Genomic DNA, 22,997 nt, shown 5'->3' with positions numbered 1-22,997 from the left:
GTATGTATGCCTGTATGTGTGTGAGGGACGGCAACATAGACGCAGCATATACATAAATATGTACGTATGTACATAGCTATGCCTGCATGAATGCAGGCGAGAGTGTGTGTCCCTCGCCCTAGCGACTGACTGGCATGGGCTTGTTGAATGAGAAGCCGGGTGGATGGAGGGCCTGTAGCAGACAGACATGCTCTCGCAAAGGGCTGCCGTGTGAGCGAGAACGCAACATACACACACACACACACACGCTGTCGAGCTTGCCCTTATAGAAGATGCTGTGCAACATTTTGCGGCATTGTCAACGCAGCGCACAGATTTTAACAGAACAATTTCGAATGGGCGAACAGCATTTAGGAGCCGCAACAACATAGCCGTGTTGCAGGTTGTGTGTTGCATGTGGCACACACACACATTGATAACAATTGCGAGCCCTGCTCGCACACAGGGCTCACGATATTTTTTTAGCTAACAAACTCGTCGGCAGCGACTAAGCGCCTGTGGGCAACATTTGGGTAAAAGGTTTCGATTCGATTAGAAACTGCAACAGGGCAGCAGCAAGCTGCAGCAGGCAACATGCCACACGCAGCAAGCAGAAAGCAGCGGCGAGCATCGAACAACAGGCAAAAGGCAGCCAGGCCAGGCAGTCAGTCGGTCGGGCTGGCATCCCATGCGAAAACCGGGTCGCCAAGCCCTTTGCTCTGCTCTCCCTGCCACTGGCACTGGACCATTCTGCACGGCTGACCGGAAGCGAGCATCAAGTCTGTCTTCTTTTTCATTCTGTGTGAGCTCTATTCCAGAGAGAAGTGTTGCATCTCTTTTTTTTCCTGCCTAAATTCGCGATCCCTTCTTGATTATTATATCAACATAAAAGTATTCCTATAGATCCCATGTTTAACAGATTTTACGTCAAACTTGATTTTATGAGCTCAGAAAGTTGTTTTCCCCTGTTAAAATGAAATCTTTACACAATACACACAAAGTTAAGTAACTAATACAAAGAATTATTTACAAAAAAAAAAAAAAAAAAAAAAAAAGCTTAAAGACAAAACCGATCAAAAAGATGATCCAAACGCCGTCAAGCAAAGATGACGATGACCTTTCGTCGTATGATTCCCTTTTCGACAATGTTGAAACACAGCTTGTGCCATATCCGTTGCCGGAGCACACGGATCCCTCTCTATGTCGCGATGAATTTCTTAAAACCTTATCTGTAGAAGTCCAGCGCGTGAGCATACAAAGGCGACGAGTCCCAAAACTGGATACGATTCATTATGATTCAGCAACCGCTGAGGGGATCGCGATATTGGATATGCTGAAGAGGTCTTTAATGGCACCGCCCTCTGAATCCATATCACATTATCGACCATCCCTAACGTATGAGCAGTTGGAGAAGCTCTATACCGTTTGTCTCTACCAGTTCCAGAAGGCAGCCATACAATTCCTTTCCGTTAGACTAAGAAAGCAAATCGATACACAACTACATATTTGGCCTGGGGAGGCTGTCGAAATACCGCACAAACTGTTTAACTGGTCGCTGGAGTTCTTCCTACGTCGCCAAAGGGTCAATCAACTCTATTTGGATGTTTTGGTTATGGAAAGATCGAAGGCGGATTTGAATTGTGCCAAGTTCTGCACCGATCTCACTGAAATCATACGCCTTCTTGAATTAATAAGGGAAGACTTTAACAATGGTCGCGATATATGCAACACCTCGTCCATTATAAAGTGAGTCAGACTACCAACTATATGATCATCATGCTATGATCATACATCTTGAATCACTTCAGGTTCAATTATTTAATCCAATATTAAAGGCTACACAGGTCTCCAGGCTTAGCTTTCGATATTGGCTAACTAAATTAATATGTATTCATACATTTCTATTATTTAGCGATTCGAACTATGAGGTAAACTCAACTTGGGAAAGTGAATTAAACGATTTGCGCAAGGTCTACCACAATCTCGATTCAATTATCCGGGGTAGTGCATTTCGTATATCATCACAATGCGGTGTCGAATTGGAGGCCGAGGCCGATAAAACAGATGGCAAGTCGTGAGATCTTATAGATAATATCTGACCCGGGCCTGATCGAGTCTTTATTTTGCAGCTTTATCTCTGATTGAGATGCGCTATCGCAGCAATTGGCTGCGCAGCTGTGGTGATCAGGCTCAAATGTTGTTGCAGAAGAAGGAGAATCTCTATGCGGACGAGATTAAGGAGCTGCAATCAAAGATGGCGCTGGATGTCACCACATATGGATTTGTTGACTTTGTTTATCATTATTCAATAGATACGTATAGGTCGTCAATATCCGAATGGCAGGAACGTCTCGCCGTCGACTTAGAGGCCGCCGAACTGAAGTGCAATATAACGCGATCTCTTTGGATAAAGGCGAGAGATGATCTCAAATTCCACCAGGAGGAAGTGGAAATGTTTAGGCGTCGAGTAAGCGAGGTTAGGGAACTCATTGAATTAGAGCAAGCACCCATTTTACGTCGAGGTACCAGAGCCAGCTCTGTAAGTTTCTCTTATCGCCTTATAATTTTCTTTAAAATATAATTCAAATCGGGATTCCCCATTTCCTAGATGATCTCTAGAGCCAGAAAGAGTACATCGGTTGCAAATATTAAGAAGAAGAAAAAGAAATAATAAGCATTCAAATTATAAGTCGCCTAGCGCTGTTGGGGCTACAAATAGTCAAACAACAGCTATGTATTTAGGTTTGTTGGCAACCTAAACAAAGTAAAGTTGAAAATCATAAACGTGGAAGTGGAATAGAATCGAGTCCCTCACAAATATATATACATAAAAAAAAAAAAAAAAAAAACAAGGAGGGACTTCTCATTGATTCCCATATCTAAATCAAAGTCAGGCTAAACAAACGAAATAACTTTTGCGTAAACATTTACTGAAATGCATTTGTCCAGGCTGCAAAAATTATGTATGTGCGTGCGTACACCCTGTATTCAATTAAGTATGGGTGAAGATAGTAAAAATGTGTTTAAAGTGAACTATATATAGACTTTAATCATAATCTAGCAGAGAATGCTTATACAGCTGAGATCTATTCATTGCCTGCATCGATCGTACTTCTAGAGTATATTCTAATCGGATACTCTTCAAATTACATTTATGCCATTCATTGCCCTAGTAACGCCCACGTGTTTGGCTGTCCGCCCCCACTGGAGGGGCATTTTATGTATCGTTATTTATGCGCCTGGCAACTGGTTGTAGCATAGCTTTTGCAACATGCGACTGTTGCCAGGTTGTTTGTTGTTTGTTGTTCGTATATTTACAGTTTGAAAATAGATAGAATAGTAGAATTTGTACACGGTTCAAGCGCAGCTACACGAAATCGGAGTTATTTATTTAAGCATATACATATTTGTTGTTTCGATATGCCAGCGAATCTGCGGCCCGACACAAATGGCAACACGGCCGAGGACTGGTATGCCTTTGAACTCCTATGCGGAAAGCTGTCGTCCTCAGCGTCATTGCCAATGTCGCCAGAAGCTCCCTTGGCAAACACTGCACGCTCCTCGGTTGCGGTAAGTTCTGGCGATATCTTTGCCTGACTTCAATGTGCCTCCAGTTGCCCGAAAATCATGTGACAAATCGCCATAATTCGGCAAATTTTATATTCCATAAGAATGTGTAATAAAAACATCTGAGTGATTCTTTTCATGTACATATATGCATATGTATATATCTGCATATCCATATGTGTTTCATGTAATTTCCTTTTGGCAAATTGAGCTTTCTATGCACATAATCAACGGGCAGCCTTATCAACGAGCAAAACTTTGCTGGTACCTATTTCTATACTCTGCATACAAAGTGAAAAGAGGTATATTCGTTTTACACAATGAACACTTTAACTTGACAGACAGAAACATTGATGAGTTACTGTCTCTATAGATGATGTTTTTTCAGACTAAGAAATCAAAAAATAAATCAAATTCCTTCTGTTTACTTTGGAATCTTTATACACTGAGTACAGGGTATTGAGTAGTCAGTCGCATCCATAATCTAGGTTCGTTATTTTTCTGGTGTGAAATTTATGCGGTTGTTAAGGCTCACAAACTTTTGCCATTGTTGTTTTTGTTCTTCCTTTTTTTTTTTTGTGAGTGAGCAACTATCGATGGCTCAAAGCGATTTGCATTATATTTGACTGCACAGTGGCTGAAAATCAACATTATTACTCACATAATTAGCACAAAAAATAAATTAGATAGATACCAAAATCTAAAAAAATATGTATTTAGAAAAGGAATGATTTGAATGATGAATTTGAAATATTTGTAATATTAAATAACATAAAGAACATGAACCCAAATTCAGATGCTCACTAAGTCTACATATATTTTAGATCTAAATAGTTCGTTAATCTCTACAACTATGCACATGCTAGCTAGCTTTTACTGATCGTAAGCATAGTCGGCATTTGCACACCTCAATTTCCGTTTCCGGTTGAATAATGAAAAAATTAAGCCAAACACTGTGCTCGAGGCGTCCTCTAGCCCGCCTCGAGGCAATCGCTTTCCATATCTTGCCTTGCGTGTGTACGTTGCTTTGGCTTGAATTGCATTTGCCATGTGAATGACCCAAATAACGGAAAACAAACTGAGAAAAGTTTGGAATGTGCAAACCTCATGCTTGCTGAGTTGGAGCTGCCCTAAACGCCTTGCAACTTCCCCATACAATGCCATTGAGCTCGTTTTCACTTATGTCGGCAGCCTGCCAACCCGTTCGTCCGACCCCCAAACCAGGCTGGAGCATAAATCACGAGAATTTTATATTGTTTGTGTGATGTTATGTTGAGGTAAATTCCCAGTTGTTAGGCTGTTGTCAATGGCCCACGGCTTGTAGGAAATACAGGAAGTCTAGCCACAGGGCTTAGTTCGCATCGAGGGCTTTCATTGAACGGTTCGTTGGGATACCTAAAAATAAAAGAAATAAAGGAAAGAAATCTGTTTGTGCTAATTTGTGCTAAATATGCCCAGTGATAATCATCTGCATCACCATCATCTGGGTCTCAGTGGTGGATTATCTCCGCATCATCATCATTTGGTACGGAAACAAATATTTTAGTGAATGACGGCCAAATTTTTCAATTGATGGAAGAAATTTTAAATCGACTTGGTATTTATTTTTTAATAGGAGCTTTTAGAATTAGTTCTTAATACCTATTTTTATTAAAGACTGTGAGCTAGAGAGCCAAGAAAATGTTTTTGAGAAACGATTGGTTGGGAGGAAAAAAATATTGTATAATCTAATATCTAGGAAATTAAGCGATTCATATTCCCATTGACTGTAGAAAGACATATGGACTTTCTTTCGCAGAAGTAGAGCGGCTAAGTTTTTAGCTTACGAGTTTTCTTATGGGTTTAAAAAAATGAATAAGCTAAATGAATAAGATTCGTATCCGCAATACGCGACATTTCTGATCAAGTCATAAACAAATATTTCTTTTCTGTTGTCGAACTGTATTAAGTCTAAGCTATATCCAAGTAACGCTGTCTGCTTTGCAGCTGGACAATTCTTGTGGAAATACAGGGATTACGGTGACAGAACATCATCATGGCATCGATTTGACGACGACTCTGCGCAGTGAACTGGCCGCCTTGTCGTACAAAAAGGAGCGTCTGACTGCTGAGGTGAGAACTGATATGGTGATAGGGAGCTGGGAGTGGCTCTAATAGTATCAACGGTTTCAGCTGGCTGAAGTGCGCAGCGCTTTGTGTGGCCGTGAATCGGATGTGGAGAATCTACGTGCGCAGGCGGCACGGCAGACGGCATTGATCGCATCCCTGCAGAGTCGACTGCAGGCGGCCGAGCAGCGGGAGCATGCGGTGCAGACGCGCTGCGATGCCACCATAGAGACGTTGCAGCGCGAGAAACGCTGTTCGGACGAGCGCAACAAGGAGCTGATCTGCAAGCTGCAGCACCTGGAGGCGCACGCTGCCAGCGAGGAGTCCCACAAGGAGCAGGCCAAGGCTCAGTATCACGAGCTGCTGCGTCGCCTGAGCGTCTGCCTGGGCCTCGACGAGAATGTCCATGCGTCGGCCGAGTGTGTTGTCTCCCGTGTGGAGGAGTTGGTGATCGAGTTGCAGCGTGCCAAGGCGAAGGTCACGTCCACCTGCGAAACCCTCAGCTCTTGCGAGAACGAGCTGCTTAATCTGAAGTCGTTGGCTAACATTGAGAAGCAGCGCCTGAGCGCTCAGCTGGACGGCGCCGGCAACCACAATCATGAGCTCGAGGGTCGGTGTCGCCAGTACGAGCGGGACTTGCAAATACAACGGGATCGTCTCACCGAATCGGAGATAAATGGTGAGAAGCTGAAGGAGGAGCTGCGTGGCTTCGAATCACGATGTCATCGGCTGCAAAATAACTTGGATCGCATCCAGGGCGATCGGCTGCAGTTTCTGCGGAATCTCAGTCATTTGGTAAATGTGCCCGAGCCCTGCGAGACTTTGATCAAAGATAAGCTGCGTGAGCTGCTCGGCGAGAATCAGGCTTTGCAGGCGGTGAGTTGGGATTACTTCAAAATTCTCTCTCTCTTTTGCTCTAATTTCTCTGTCTTCTTACACAGCAATTGCACTCGTTGCGCGATCAGCTGAGCAGCGAGCACGAGAAGCTGAAGGAGTCGCGTGAGTCCACGGAATGCCGTCTACGTTCGAGTGAGGCGGAAAAGTGTGAGCTGGCTGAGCGGCTGGATAAGTGCCATGCGGAAATACACACGCTGCGCAAGGATCACATGGCTCTGTCCGAGTACCTGCAGCGGCTGGCCAATGCGCTCAACTGGAGCGAATGTACGGCTCCACCTGCATTGGGTGCCGACACCAATCTTATGGCCGAGAGCCTGTTGGAGCGTGCAGAGCGTTTAGCTGCACACTGTGACCATGATTTGGACAAAAGCTGTTGCGATCATCATCATCAGCACCATCATCACCATCATGCCGGCCAGGGAAAGCTGAGACGCGAACGATCCTGTCACGATCTGCCGATCAAGGAGAGCAGCAGCGTTTACAATTTGCAGCGCCGCGTGCGCGTTTTGAGGGAGCAGGTGCAACGCCGAGATCTCCATCTGGAGCTGCTGCGTCGCAAGCTGGCCATCATTGAGGACGGGGCACGGGGCAAGTGTATGCTGCAAGGCGAACGAGATGACGCCGTTTGCCGTGCCAAAAAAGCGGCCAAGCAAGTGGATAAGCTGAGCGCTCAGCTCGCCGATGCACGCACCCAAATCGCCGAGGTTAAAGCGCAGCTGGCGGAGGCTGTGGAGTACAAGATCACAGCACTGGAGCGTGCTCGTAAGATTGATGAGCTGAGCACACAGATCTGTGATCTGGAGGATGAGAAGACTAGGCTGCTCTCGCAGCTGAACGCGATGAAGGAACGCATGAAATCCACCTGCGAATCCAATCAAAATCGACGCTGCCGTGACGAGGCGCTCATCAATGTGAGTTGGCTTTATTTAATGCTTAGTTATCCATTGGTAATGTTTATATTTTACTCTCTCGGGGTAGTCTCTGCGCGACGACGTTAGCCGTCTGAGTGCCCAGCTATCGGATACAAATCAACGCCTATCGCACTTGCAGTCATTCCGCACTTCGGTCGCTCGCACTTTACATTTGCGAGATCTGCCCGAAACGGATCTGCTGCATCGTTTGCAAGCGCTGTGCTCTGCCCACCAGGAGTTTACCCTGCTCTCTAAACGCTATGAGACTGCCTCGCCTGTTGGCGATCATCCTTGTCCGCGCTTCGATGATCCCGTGCCACCGTCCAGCCATTGCCGCCCACCGCGTGATCTCAGCCCGGAGAGCATGCATCGCCACACCACCGCGGGCAGTGGCCATCATCACGACCACGCCCATTCGCACGGACACACCCATTCAACCCTGCATGGTCGCCATCAGAGGCAACGCAGCAAGAGTCGCGATAAGCGTCTGCACGATGAGTGCTTTGACTCAGATGTGCATCGCTTGCATCACGGCTGCAAGGATCCGTTGTTGGGCAACAATTCGGGAGGCAGTTGTGACGAGGACTTTGACTTTAAGAGCAAGTATATTTAGTTTATTTTAATATGTTTGATCAAATTAAAATATTTGTAAAGAAAACTTTTTTATTAGCTTAGCCATACAATAAATACATAACTTTTTAATTTTCGAAGAATCCGCGTATTTATTGCATTATATTTAGGTGGTTCCCCTTTACAATTATTAAGCAGCTAATAGTGTGGTGTGTGTCTGTGCTATGTTGGCAAACATATTTGTTAGACACAAGTAAATTCTGCCAGTTACAAAACAACGTTTCTATATCTAAAACTTCATGTTCACAGCAGCTCAATTGAGATTTGTATACGAAACTCAACAGATGGCGCCACTTGCCTTTGTGATAAACACGGCGTTGCACGCAAGCAATATCTGCCCGCTATGAAACTCATATTAGCCAAGTTTCACACCACAGCATATGCAAACTAGGAAACTCATTTTCTTTGCCAATTTACGCAGTTGTCAAATGGGAAACAAATTAAAATGCGACATGCAACCAGTTTCTGGGGTTAATTTCAGTAGCGCTTTCAAATCTTCAATTAATCAAAAGTGCAACAAATTTGCATTTTTCATATGCATACAGTTTTGTGGTGCCAATCAAAATTAACCATTTTGGAGAGCGTTTAGCAAATGGGAAATGACGCGACACGTGAACGGAGAGCGGTAGACATTACCACCAGACGGCGGTGCAATGAACTTGACTCCCCGCCATGCGCTGTGGCATAAGATCCCGACCCGCTTGACTGGCTGCTGGCAGACAGCCAAAGGGCAAGGGGAATGCCAGATTCGTTGCACTCGGTCAGAACGCAGTCGCCGTTGCAGTCGCTATTGAAGAATGCTGGCAAAAAGCATGCTGCCGACTGCAGCCCCACTCTGTGGCAGTCCACATATGCTCGTTTTACTGATCTTGCCACATACACGCGTTGCATGGCCAGCCACACTTCCCGCAGACACCCCTACATAACAGGTTTGCTCTTTGATCTACGTCTCCTTTTCCAACTGCCAGCCGCCAAATGCGACTTATGATCTCTCGCACACACACATGGGTGTGTGCATAGGTATATATATATATATGTGTGTGTGTGTGTGTGCACAACATGCGGAGATTCGCCCATTAGAGCTAAAGCCACTCAGGTGCGGCAAAATTCTTTGGGATAGCTAGCAAACGAGCTCCCGGCTCTTGCCTCTTGCCTGATCTTGTGTGAAATTAGTTTTCAGATTTGCAACAAACATGCATCAATTTAATTTAGCTACTGTCGGATTTTCAAAGTAATTCGAAATATGGTTTGGAAATAATAATAACAATAAATAAGAAATTTAAGAAAATTATTTGTAGCTATCCAAACAATTGAAATTTTTCAATTCAATCCAGTTTTCTCCCTTCATGGAAAAGTTAATGCATATGAAAATAAATACTTTGAAAAATATGGTAAACAATGTATGTATGCATATAAGCCATGTTATTACAAAAATTAGTTTTTTGAAAATATTTTTATAATATAATTTTCATTTTAATAATTTCAAATAGTTTTTATTACTTTTGACTAAGTAACACTTTTTAGCCGTTTATTTAATGCTAATTATAGTTACAGCATTCCTGTTCAATCAAGCAAGGTAAATAGTTTTTGATTTCAGCAAAACAGTTAATGAAATAGATTGAAACACAGCTTCGATTCATATGCAGAAGCTGCCGGATTTGCTGTTTGTGCAAATTGATAAACATTAATTTATAATTGGCATTTCGTGTCCGAATTGAGGTTGTACCTGTGTATATACACACACTGATATATATCCAGAGATATATAATAGCCATATACAAATATAGACACGTTCCATTTCGGTTGAACTAATTCCAATTCAAATGTTGACAATTTGAATGTTTCAAAATGTGTGTGTTCAGGCTTCAAAAGCAATATGTTTTTCACCTGCCCCTCTTCCACTCATTCGTCTCCACCTTTCGCCCGCTGTGTCACCTGTTTGTGAGATGTCCAGGTTGTGGACGCCATCACTTTCGGACGTGTCAAAACCATCAGTTGAGTGCGTGGCAACTAGGAAGTAGGCCAACCTACGTGGCAAATGGGATTCCCATAGAAATTGAAATGTGCGCATATATCGTGTGCATGTATGCATGCATGTCGTGTGATATAACTATTGAAAAGTCTTATAGCAGTTTCTTCTCATTGTTATACCCTGTAAATCCCTTGAGTTGCACCTGAGTGTTTAATTTATTTTGTCAAAGTTTTAAATTTTACATTTCAATAAATTAAATGAATTTGCGCATATTTTTCTCAGTTTTTTTTTCTATTTTTTTTCTTTTTAGCAATTTTGCAAAAAAGCAATTTGAAGCTGTGGCATAGGTATCTAAATTTTAGTTTTTATTTTGTAGCTTGAGGTTGCTTTGGACTTTGCACATATAAGGTCATGTGTGTGTGCGTGTTATTTACAGTACAAAACACGTGTTTGCCTAAGATGTCCTGAGAGCAAAAAACCAAAGCACACTCGTAGGCGCCTCACCTTGAAAGTGGAATTGTTGATATATTTCTCCGCTCAGCTCAGCTTTAGCAGATTTAATGGTTTTTCAAAGGCAGCACAAAGGCAGGCACAAACAGTATAATCTGGAATGCGTGTTCAGCGCCTGACTTGCATTTTGATTGCGAAAGATGCTGTTGACGATGTTGATGAGGCATGCGGCATACGGCATGCGGCATGTGGCATGAGCCATGCGTCTCTTTGGGTGTTTAAACAGCTTTAACATTTTGCTCGCAAATATTCAGTTAAACGAATCTGCACAGATTTACTTACGACATGCGACAAGGCACACACACAAACGCTACACAAACACCACTACACCATAGCACAGACACACTCCGACCACACACACCGCAAGCTTCCGCTTATTGTTTGCAACAACAATTAAGCCGCAGTTTTGCAGCAAGTCAACTAAAATCATCAAAATGTTTGCGGCTTTGTTGGCAGCACACCCGCACACCCACGCACAATTGGTAAATGCATGTGCCACATTATGTGGCAGCAACTGTAAACCAGACGCCAAAGCAGCAAGTTGAGTGCTGCAAATGAAAATAAATTTGATGCATTTGCAGATCATCGGCAAATACAAAGCAGAAATTTTGAGCTTCCCCATTTCGACTGAGCAACATTCTGTGGCATGTACGAAATGAATTTCAATGGGTGCAACAGCAGTGAAAAATTTACATTTATTTTTTGGTTGGGGCCAAATCCGCTTACAAAATCTCGATTAAAAGTTGAAATTCAAATATGGCTAAGAAGGGGCGAGCCATACAATGGCGAATATAATTGTAGTATGGGAAGGGTAAGGGGAGGCAGAGAGAGAGAGGGTGAGAGAGAAAGGGGGGACGAGGCCAATGCAAAGTGAGAGAGAGTGAACGATTAGCATTCTGTCCGTTTTTTGTATACATAAACACAAATATTTCATGTATTCAGTGCTATAGGCATTGATTATAATCATTCAAAGTTAATGAAAAATAAATCTAAAATATTTGCAATATTTGCGTGATACAAAACAATATTAAAAAAAAAAAAAAACATATTAAAACGAAAAAGCCTGATTATAGACTTGTTACGCCAACAACAAAAACTGTTACTGCTTGAATTTCATAGAGCCAACTTAAATCATTGAAACTTGATGCAATTTCGTTTACAAATTTGCAATTTGCATGTTTGCTGTAGAATTTTCAATCGGCATCAGTTGGCCAAAAGTTCTATTGTCAATGAAGTGGTTACTAAAATTGCAAAATGCAGGCAGAGAAAGATAGAGCAAAGAGGAGATTATAAATTCAAGAAATCATGAATTAGCACATGCTAGGAAATTTGTCTTTTACTTTGAATAAATTAGACACCAATTGCAAGTGCTGAAAGCTTTATAAGTTCTGAGAATGATTCTAAAATATTATTTGATAAATTTAATAACAACATTTTCCGCTTTTAATGTGTTGTTAATTTCCAATTTATTTACGAAAATATTTTCAATATTTATATAAGATATTTCGTCAATTGAAACGTTAAAGGAGATTTTCTAATAAATTGCAGCATTTCTGTTGCTTACAGACTTGTTTGATGTCTGGCCGCCAGCGCATTCGTTATTTAACTGCGTTGACATGAAATGTTGAAAATGTTGAAAACATTTAAATTGTTGAAATGGCCGCAACACGAAATATATGCGTAATAAATGTGCTGAATAATGGCATTAATAATGGCAATCTACATGAAACCAGCAACAGCAATAAAACGACCATAAAATGCAAGCACATTCATAATATTGAGCAGAGCCGCAGCCACTGGGGCTGACCGCACCTCAGCGCCAGTCTCATCCTCAGCTCGTCTGTCCCGTGGGTCGCTGCTGAGTGGCACTCGATGTGTCTTAATTAGCATAAACGCTTATTGCGGCCTGCATTGGTGGTACTTACACAGCAGGTGGCTCCCTCCCACCCGGACTATTAACCTCAGCCAAATGGCAATTGTAGCTGCATTCAACCAACCAACGAAGCAGCGACGGCAGCTGCAACATTCGGCGTTGCTGGTGTCAAATGATTTAAATACTTTTATTGCACTGGCGGCAGTCAATCAGCTGCAGCAGCATCAGCAGGAGAGGCAACGGTAATAACAAAGGCAGCAACAACGACATTAACAACAACAATGAATGCTGTAGAGAGCTTCAGTAGCATCAACAGCACTGTGAAGTTTTTTGTCACTTGATTTAAATACTTTTATTGCGTTGACTGCAGTCAATCAGCAGCAGCAGCAGCAGGAGAAGTAAGAGCGTAAGCAACAGCGACTCTGATAACAGCTGTAGTCGTAGCAACAGCAGCAGCAGCAGCAGCAGTAGTAGCAATAGTAACTACCATATCAACAACAACAGCAAAATGCAGCAACAATACCTGCAACAGTGGCAACATTTTTAGAGAAACGAATGAAGCCCCCACAGCAATGGCAACAGCAGCAGCATCAGCAGCAATTGCAACAGCAACAGCAATAGAAGCAGCAGCAGCAACAACACCTGCCCCAGTAGAAAAATCGTCAGTGAAATGATTGGCGGCAACAGCAGGTCCAACAATAGTAGCAGTAGTAGCAGCAACAGCAATGGCAACAGCAGCAACAACAGAGGCAGCAGCAGCAACAACAGCAGGAATAGCAACAGCAGCAGCAACAGAGGCAGCGGCAGCAGCAACAGCAGCAATGGCAACAGCAGCAACAACAGTAATGGCAACAGCAACAGCAACGACAACAGCAACAACAGAATCTTCAACAACTTCATCAGCAGCAAGTCGAAAGTTTTTCCATGCCCTTTGATTAATTATGCGGGCACTCTTTACTTTACTTTACGCGCTGCCCTTCCTCTCTGCTCTTTCACTATCGAAATGGTAATTGTAATTGTTATCGTAATTGGTGGCACAATTAAAGGGCAATGATTGGCTATATGGGGGCCAACGAATTGGCCAACATATAACTCTTACCTTCCCACAAATTGAATGGAAACTCAATTCAACTCAATTTAAATAATTCAATAAAAAATGAAAATGAGATTTATGATAAAACCTATATATAAAAGAAAGTAAATTTGTCAATGAAACGAAAGCAATTAATTTTTTTTCAGCTTTATTTTTTTTTGACATTCGCGTATGCAATTTGACGATTAAGAAATACATAGGTTCGATTTTTGAATGTGTAAAGCTTAGAGCTATGTACATACGATTCGTTATAATCATAGATATATGCTATATATATGTGTTATATTTATTATATATATATGTATGTGTGTATATGTAAAACAGTTAGTAAAAATTTGTTAAGAAAACAAGCTTAGTGATTATATGGACTTATTGGACGAACTACATATGAATTTCTAAGAATGCAGAAAATGCAAAAACCGACCGATAGATATAAAACACGATGGTATATATATATAAATATACATATATATATATAGATTTGCACATACATATATTTTGCATTTAGACAGATGTACGTTGACGATATTAGAAAACGTTATAAAACTCGCTCGAATTGTCTTAAGTCTATTGATTTCACTTATTATTTCGTTCTTCATATTCATCATATTTAATTAATTTTAATATTTTTTTGTTTTGTTTGATTTTCGCAATATTCCGAATGCTAAGTCTAGGAATATGTAGACGCCTAAATGGTATCACAGATAAATGCGCGATCCCCACAGCTGTATAGGACGCACATTGGCATAACTTAGGCCTAACTGGCTATAACAAATAATATATATATAGATACATACACATATATTTATGTATGTACATATATCAGATAGAATTAGAGCTAGCAACTAAACCAATTTTTAAAGTAATATTTTTAATTGTATGCATTTGTTTTGGGACTGGAATTTTGTTATGTTTTGTTTCCTTCATTTCGTTTCATTTCTTTTCTTTTGTTTTCTTTTCGTGTCATTCGTTGGGTGGGGTCTAATTCTGCCACCAGAGGGCGCTCGTGTTCCAGATCCACGCGCCCGACCCTGATCAACGATGCTGCTGCGCATGGGGCGGACCGAATGCCTGCATGCTGTAGTACCGATCGCTGTCCTCCTTCACCACGCTGGTCACATGATGGAACTGGCATGGATGCGAGATCTGTGACTTGGGCGGCAGCGGAGCCGGCTTGACTCGCTTCTGTTTCTTCTGCTTGCGACCGGGCACCGAGAGCGCAATGTTCTCGGGATCGCTGACCAGACGCTCCACGTGCAGCCAGAGCTCACGAGCCGCATCTGTTGAGTCGAAGCTGAAGCCAATCATTTGCTGATGATTGCTGGACAGGCACATGGTGTGAAACGAGGGTCCCGCAATTCGATAATTCGACAGATTGTCCACACGATCAGACCACAGAGCAAAGCACGAGCCGCGCTCAGCCAGCACCAGTGTTAGCCGCGGCATGGACCTAGCCCGTGCGTTGCCCTTGTCGTGCAGTATCACCGGTATGCCGGTGAAGACCAGACGCCAGTCGCCATCGTTGCCCGTGCCCTCGTACAGATTGGCCAGAGCGCCGCTGACAAAGATCTCGGTGCCCAGGCCTGCAAAGAAGCTCTCCACCTGGCCGCGCTCGTACTCGGATAGATTCGTGTTGCTGCTCGTGTCGGTGCTGATGGTGTCCGCATCGATGTCGGATGCATTGTAGAGCGACGTGGTGCCATGGGCGCTGCTGCGCTGTGCCGACGACTGAGAGTGGGCCGACCAGTCCGGATGCAGTATCAGCTCATCCCGCTGCTCCGACGAGGCGGTGCCCTCACTGGACTCCGACGGCGGCGCCGAGTCGCTAACGGAGCCCAAGCGCCGACGTGTCTGCTGCTGCAACTGCTGCTGATGTGACATCTGAAATGGAACAAAGCGAAACACACGAAAACCTTAATTAGATTTGCGGCTAGTGTAAAAGCTTTTCAATTGTATTTGTTAGGGCTTTGGACACGGAGGCGGAGACTAGCTTTTATATAACGCCAGTGCAATACTGTGTATACCCTGTACAAGAGATTACACCATTTTAGGCATGCTCATTTACCAGACAGAAAGTCTTATCTATAAATCTCATTAATCTATATATCTTTCACCTAAAGTAATTGTAAATTATAGATATCTTTAGTTTCTGCTGCTTCTATAGTTATCTGATCAAACAGGGTATCTCTTGCTGACTTTGTTATTCTTTCCGCTTGCATCACGTACAAAGTTGGCTAAAAGCAAATTCCCCAGCACGCGCTTTTGACATTTTGGCTGCACTTTGGTCTAAGCTCCTCCTTTCTGTTTACTTCTGTGGCCCTGTTTGTATTTGTTGTTGCTTGCGGTCGCTCATCTGGTTAGCTCAACTGGAAATTATACACAATCAATTTCCGCTCCAAAACCCGTCTGTAAAATGCGTTGCCAAAACTATTTAAGCCAATCGAAAATTTATTTATTAATACGTCTCTTCAATCAGAGAATTTATCTGTGAGCATAAATCTAAATTCTTTGTGGTTGAATGTGGCTGCAAATGGTTAGAATTTGCTTTATTTATTTGCCTGCAACGTTGCGTATGCGTAATATTTAAGCACAGCTCGTCTTAAGGCAATTAGAGCTTAGGCAAGGCAAACAATTTACAATGGAATCGAAGATAAAAAATCCATAACAATTTTTATGCATGTTTGTCCATAATATTAAATCATAATAAAATAGCTTTATATATTTTAATCAAATGTGTCTAGAAAAAAATATCTAAACTTAATTTCGTTAATAAATATTTAGTTGCATTAATTTATTCTTATTAATTTGAGCTTACCACAACAACTATTTACAAAAATATATATTTAAATTTAGTTTTAGATTTCTTTATATTAAATTTTGTCTTTTCAGCTAGGCTCCTCTTGAGTTGCTGCCATACATTATTACCCATATCAATTATAATTTGTAATGGTCATTTATCAGTTTTCAAGCATTTCGGACACAGTCAACAGCATTTGAAACGTAATCTACAGTCATGTTAATTAAAGTTTAATTATTTAGCACACACTTGGCAGCAAATTGATGAATTTTCAGCAACAAAAAAAAAAAAAAAAACCCAACTCACATGCAATGCAAATAAGATCGATTGAAATTGAATACCTGATTACCCGAACTCAAATGGTAAAGCACTAATGAATGGAAATGTGAAAATGTGGAAATTTCGCGCATTTGGAGGGAACCGCAAAACCCACAAAACTCTAAGCCCGTAAAAACCCTGGCACGTGGACGGGGGCACGTTTTAATTAACGCCACAAATTGTTGGTCACGCTGTAATTAAATTATTTAAATTGCTAATTTGCAACAGAAAGTGGCAAAAAACAATGAAAAAACTCAAGCGCTAAAAAGGAAAGTGCGAAGCCGGAGCAAAACTTGAAAAACTTAAAGTAAAAAGCACGCTAAGGCCATAAATAATAATGCCACACGCAGAAATAAATACAAACCAAGGAATATGAAATATAAAATGCAAAAAGTTAACATTTCGACACATTTACAGAGCGAGAGTGAAAGAGAAGGAGAGAGAGACGCTAAGAGGCAGCAGGACCTGTCGGAAGCCATGCGATGTTGTGTATCTCTTTTCCGGTTTGGCAGAGCCAAAAAAGAGAGAGAGAGAGAGAGAGAGAGAGAGAGAGAGAGAGAGATGGAGCGAGAGATTGGAGTAGCGGAAGCTGTGGCACACTTTTAGGCCAAGTTCTCGACAAAGTTGGCGCAAAGTTTACTCGAGGAGTTGCAACATTAACGCGGTTATCTATAATTTACACGCACACAGCGCATGTCGAGCATGTCGAGCATGTCGAGCGGCTTGCCCGATTCTCGGATGCACATTTATTGTGCCGAGTCGAGCGTCTTTAATGCGTGTCCCTTCGCTCTGCCTCTCTAATAACATTAAAGGAAAGCAGAAAAACACAAAAAAATATCTTGCTCTCTAAGATTAATTGCCTTGCTCTGCCGAGGTTCGTTTCAGGCAAATATATTTGGTGCTGAGATTTATGTGGCTTCATTACGTGTCTCTCGTCCCTTCGCCAGGGTCCCTCGTGCCAGCTCCCTGTGGCTTTACCCTTGTCCATTGCCAGTTGTGCAAACATTCGGTCTAACAATTAAACAAGTTTTGCCCTGCAGGACGAGCCTGACATTTTTATTGTTGTGGCCGCCATCGACCAAATGAATATTTAATGTGCTTGCAGCTGTCTGACTGCCAGCTCAACTCCCACTGGCCTTCGTCGCATCGATATAACAGCAAGTTCAATGTCAAGCCCATCTAAGCCACGCGGCGTATGCGCAACATTTCGTTATTATTCTGCTTGGCTTTTGTTTTCGCTGGCGTTGCTTTTATTTATAGAGGTAATCATCGAAACACAACAACGCTTGTTATTTATGCTTATTATAAATGAATAGTTGCGCTTATATACAGAGATCTCTGTCTATATTTCTTGATTAGCTACTTCTAATGGCTGCTTAATCAGTCCAGAGTATCGTAGTGAATAATGAGCTCTAATTGGAATTTGGTGTGACTATGTGGGCGAATATTGGAATATCGGAATGGTACATAATACATTCCGAAATCTCAATTAATTATTTAGCACAAAAGAAAAGTCCTAACCTGTTACGAACGTCTCGACATTATTAAATAGAACTGAAACTATTTTCAGGTGCTGATAATTTTGCGATAATCTATCAGCGTTTCTAGTACACATTATAGGCAGAAATAGACCTTTACAATCATTTAACTACAAATAATTTTCGATAACAAAGCACAAAGAATTTTCTATACTCCACAGTCGAACTGCGCGCACTCAGACCCTTATCAACAGTTTTTTGTTGAAGCGCTGTCAAGATTTCATATTTCATTTGACAAAATGCTTGAAATTGACAGGCCAAGAATCGACAAAAGCAAATCAACAACAATTTGTGCTGGCAGAAGCGAATAAATCCAAAAAGAGAAACCAAATCGTTTTTTCTGTATTTCTCTCTGTTATTGTTGTGGATGGGTTTATGGGGTAGGTCAGTGAAATGTTGGCCATGTCAGGGCCAGAAATACAAACAGAAAGCAGAAATCAAACAAATTGAGTGGGCAGTGGGAATACACATACACGCATTCAGATTTTTCCAATTAGATACCGTTGCAATGGGCGTGGCATACGAAACGACTTGGAACTGGGGTCAGTTGGACAGTTGGCCTTTATGTTAATTTCTGCCCGCTTTTCATAGCCGAGCATTATGAAAAATTGTTCAAGTGCAACAGCAGCAACAACAACAGCTACAGCAAAAATAAAAAAAATAAAAAGAAACATGAAACGTGCCGTGATTTAAATTTTCTGTGACGTTGGCCACAGCCAAACAGCCAAAGGGGAAAATTCAATTAAAATGCACAAAGCCAACGTCTCGCCAAGTGCACACGCCTCCTTCCCCCGTCGCCCGGCCACGCCTACCGCTGTCTCCGCCTCTGTAAATGGTTGTGTGCTCACGTATGTGTATCAAAAAATGCTTAAACTTAAATTGAATTTGTTATTAAACCAATTTCGTTTGGCCATAAAGCAATTTGCATGCAAAGCTGAAGCCGTTGCTGCAGCCGAATCTGCTATCATCCCCCCTCCTCAGCCCGTGTGCTTTCTTTCCGAAACTAAGTTGACATATCCATAACCACAACATCTCTCTCTCTCTCTCTCTCTCTCTTTTCCTCTATCTGTCCCTACTTCTTCTCTCTCCAAAATATGCGCTGAGTTGGCACCACAAATCGCGCAAATTCCAGTGACGCTCAAGTTGTCAAGCTCAAAATTTGCCGCGTTGCTCATACGACACGTTGTCCGACCAACCACAATCCCTGATCCACCGCTCACCACCCACCACCCGGCGCATACCAACAATTTTTCATAAGAGCCCAACGCAATGCTTTTTCGCATAAACATGCAAATTTCGCACCATTGTATTTGCTAGTTGTACTATTCTACAGCCCCAACCCCTCTAAAGTGGTCCTCGCCCTCCTTCGCTTTCGCCCCTACGCACCGCACTGCACTTTACCCCATTGAGTAATTTACATGTAAATACATTTTGCCATTTCTGATACTCTTTGTTAGCGAATCGAGCTGCAGGAGAGAGTTTATCATAAGGGTATTCCATTGGAAATATATTGTTTAGAAGAAAATACTATATATGAAATATGTAAGTAATATTGTCATATGTAACCAATATTAATAATATATAAAAATATTAAAGTATTTTAAAATAATTTTTTGTATTTTTTGGAGATATCTATTCTATATAAAAACTAACAAATATATCCTGAGTAATTATTATATTATTTTATCTATTTTTATTAAATGGCCATACTTCCTTATATTTGTGCTTATATATTTTTTTTCATTTTTAATACTATTTACTTATATTTTGAAAGCAAAATATAAAATTTAAAAGTCTACAAAGATAATAATTCAATATCATAGAGTAGAATGCTGTATAAAGATGGCTTTCACATATCATTAGAACATTCATCTATAGGGTATCTACATCTTGGCAATCTGATAATTCATATTGCACGATCTTTGTTTTCCGTTTCATTTTCATTTTCTTTTGCTGCTGCTGTTTGGTTTTTGTTCATGAACTTCAGCAACGTGCTGCTGGCACACAGCAAATGTTGTTCACAAAGCGTCGGCATTGTTGAAGATGTTGACGCTGATGACGAGGCTGAAAAATGGGACTGAGGGTGGCTATAGGGGGTTGGGGGTGTATAGGAACGTGGCTGTCAAGTAGCTGACTAATATTTTTGTTAACTTGCAAATTGCTGGCTACACCAGAAACAGCAAACTGAGCGGAGCTCACAGCCTGTGTATGTGCGTGGGTGTACATGTGTGTGTGTGTGTGTGTGTGAATACTTATACAATAGTCATTCATTCAGCTTGCTGCTCGAATTGCATTGTGAGCCTGTGCCTGTGCGTTCTGCTTTTATGACAACATTTTTTAGCAGCGAATTTTTAACAACATTTTGAAATTTACATAAAGCAATTCTTGAGAAAAACACAAATAGCTAAAAAGCTATAATAGAAACAACAACTGAAAACAAGCACATGTCGTCGTTGTCGTCGTCTTTGGGAAATTTCTCAGCGCAATTATTTATTTTACATATTAAGCATTTGCAGGCAATCGAACGGAACGCGGTGAATGCAATTTGACTTGAAATATTAAATGACACGTGCCTGGCATACTGAATGCACTCGTGATTGAATATTGTGGATGTTTGTGAATCACAGCAAGTGCTTAATTAATTTTGATTCTTTTGACATAAGCACAGCTAGCTGCCAAAAGTAGTCAATGGAGCAAATTGTGTTTTAGCTGTTTACTTAATTGGAAAATATTTAGAATCAGTGCTGCACAAAGCCAGTGTTAGTGCCCAATGTTTAAGTGGTTATCGCAATTAGTTTAAGCAATGTGCGCAATTTTTGAAACTCTGATAAAATAATATTTATTTTTAATTATTTTGACTGCGCAGTCGGAAGAGGGAATTTCTCAGCGATAAATCTGGAAGCTCCACTCAACAAAGATTAACTAAAAAAGTACAGCAATTATTTATATTTTTGAAAAATGCGATAAAAATTTATGAAAATAAAAATGCCAATGGGAAAATAAAAAAAAAAAAATAATTTGTTTGTGTATGTCTTCTATATGTATAAATTACATATTATATATATGTTTATTTTATATATTGTATTGTATCCCTTTAGGTGCACCTTTTTAAAGCCATTTATGTCTAATACACCCATCGAAATATTGATTGTAAAAATTGTAAACAAGGAAATGCGACAAAAAGAGGCCAAAATAAAAACTTATATATTAAACTTATATATTATAAAATATAAACAGGAAGATGTACAAAGAAACAAACTTGAAGAATCCCCAAGTATTTTTCAAGTTTCTTAAGGGCTTCGCCATTTTCAGTAATTGTGTGCCCAAACTGCTAACTCATGGCGATTACATGAGTGAATGGATAATGCTATGGGGCGAGAGGAAGAGCGAGCGGTAGAGCTGGCAAGGACTCAATGGAGGCGATGAGTGAGCCAAATGCTGAAGTGGATGAGCCACAAACAGCGTTAGCTGTTAGCTGCTGTTAGCCATGGCAGAGAGACACAAGCCAAAAAGCTGCAAAGCCTGGCAAATGGTCAACTAAATTCAATTGCCGAGTGGCTGGGCCAAATCGATTTGGCAGTCAAAAGGCGTCTCGGGTGAGCCAACTTAGGGGCACCTTGCAACCATTTGCTGCCACTGTTGCAGCCTGATTGACTTTATTTTCTCGTTGTGGGAAATTCGAGTGGCACATAACGCTTGATATTGGCCATGTAACCTGCTCTACTTAGCTACGCATTTAAATCAAATTCCCACTTGCTGCAGCAGCGACGCCCCGTCGCCTGCGCCCGGCTGAACTAAATAATTGTGTATGCTGTGGAAAATTGCCTCCGGTTTGCTGCTGGCGTGTTTCAGTGCATTTTTTCCATGCATTTTTTCTTGTTTAGCTCTTTTTCTATACCACTTTTTAGCTTGTTTTCGCACACACAATTTGCATTTTTGTTGCTGCACATGCAATGGGTGTGATTAACTGCTTCCCTTTGGGTAGCAGGAATTGGCTTATGCCACACTTGGTTAGCTTCGGATCCCAATTGCCGTTGACACTTGAGCTGACTGTTGTTGCCGTTGCCTAATTGTTGTGTAATATAATAGTTGGATCACTCAGCGTGTGACAGCATAATGATTTATTGGATAAGTTGGTAGTTCATAGGGAAGCGAGAAGAAGTCGGTGCTGAATAGCAAGGGAAATTGTTGTATGACTCAAGTATCAAGTATATATTAATAAGTAGAATGCAATGAAGTACAGATAGAATTACAATTGGGTAAACAAAATTATCGCAGCACATATTTCTATGCAAATAAATAAATCAAAACTGTGTATCGTAGCTTCAAATATATGAATTCAATCATGATGAAAGGGCTGCTTAGCATATTAATTCATAATAAATAGAAATAGATAAATAGAAATAGAGAGTGAAAGTTTTTGAAATATTATCTCAGCTGCCAGCCAGAGGCAATGGAGCATTGAAAGTCATAGTTCATAAACATTGTTTAAATTTATGTTTAAACAAAGTCGGGTTACATAACGAAAAGCTCAAACAATAATAGCTTTGAAAATTCAATTCAATTGCTTATTTATCTTAAATCGTATTCGATTCTTTCAGTTAATAATCCAAGAGATATTTCCGATTCATACTTTGAATTCTCTCAAATCGTGCTGCGCAGCTGAATGAATGCCTCAACTGAAGAGAATCGTGATGAATAAGTTCATTAATTGTTTTTCTTTGTGATTTGTTTATACTCACGAATCGAATGAATAAATATTGATCAGCTCGTTTTGCCCGACTTGCGCACACTCAATGCGCATAT

The 22,997-nt window shown here is 41.2% G+C and overlaps 3 protein-coding genes across 3 annotated transcripts in view; 2 read left to right on the top strand and 1 right to left on the bottom strand.

The window, feature by feature from the left end:
- Nucleotides 1-978: 978 nt before the first annotated feature.
- Nucleotides 979-2,766, top strand: LOC115562014 (uncharacterized). The gene is made up of 4 exons (XM_030382716.2): nucleotides 979-1,725; nucleotides 1,892-2,046; nucleotides 2,109-2,518; nucleotides 2,588-2,766. Exons 1-4 carry the CDS (start codon nucleotides 1,061-1,063, stop codon nucleotides 2,648-2,650), a joined length of 1,293 nt encoding a protein of 430 aa, XP_030238576.1. The 5' UTR covers nucleotides 979-1,060; the 3' UTR covers nucleotides 2,651-2,766.
- A 2,148-nt stretch (nucleotides 2,767-4,914) lies between these two features.
- Nucleotides 4,915-8,073, top strand: LOC115562015 (coiled-coil domain-containing protein 170). The gene is made up of 5 exons (XM_089257916.1): nucleotides 4,915-5,071; nucleotides 5,533-5,658; nucleotides 5,719-6,528; nucleotides 6,594-7,460; nucleotides 7,528-8,073. The coding sequence occupies exons 1-5, from the start codon at nucleotides 4,997-4,999 to the stop codon at nucleotides 8,071-8,073; spliced, it is 2,424 nt and encodes an 807-aa protein (XP_089114042.1). The 5' UTR covers nucleotides 4,915-4,996.
- Nucleotides 8,074-13,669: 5,596 nt separating this feature from the next.
- Nucleotides 13,670-22,997, bottom strand: part of MESR3 (misexpression suppressor of ras 3) — a 51,535-nt gene continuing 42,207 nt past the window's right edge. Inside the window, exon 4 of the mRNA XM_030382690.2 lies at nucleotides 13,670-15,419. Within this exon, the coding sequence (XP_030238550.1) occupies nucleotides 14,574-15,419 (846 nt within the window). The 3' untranslated portion in view covers nucleotides 13,670-14,573. The remainder of the gene's footprint in view (nucleotides 15,420-22,997) is intronic.

The sequence above is a fragment of the Drosophila navojoa genome, chromosome 3 (assembly GCF_054131105.1).
Source record: "Drosophila navojoa isolate 15081-1374.11 chromosome 3, UAZ_NAV_1.0, whole genome shotgun sequence".
Taxonomy (NCBI): domain Eukaryota; kingdom Metazoa; phylum Arthropoda; class Insecta; order Diptera; family Drosophilidae; genus Drosophila; species Drosophila navojoa.
Note: the sequence above shows the minus strand (reverse complement) of the source record. Positions and strands in the feature narration are given on the sequence as shown.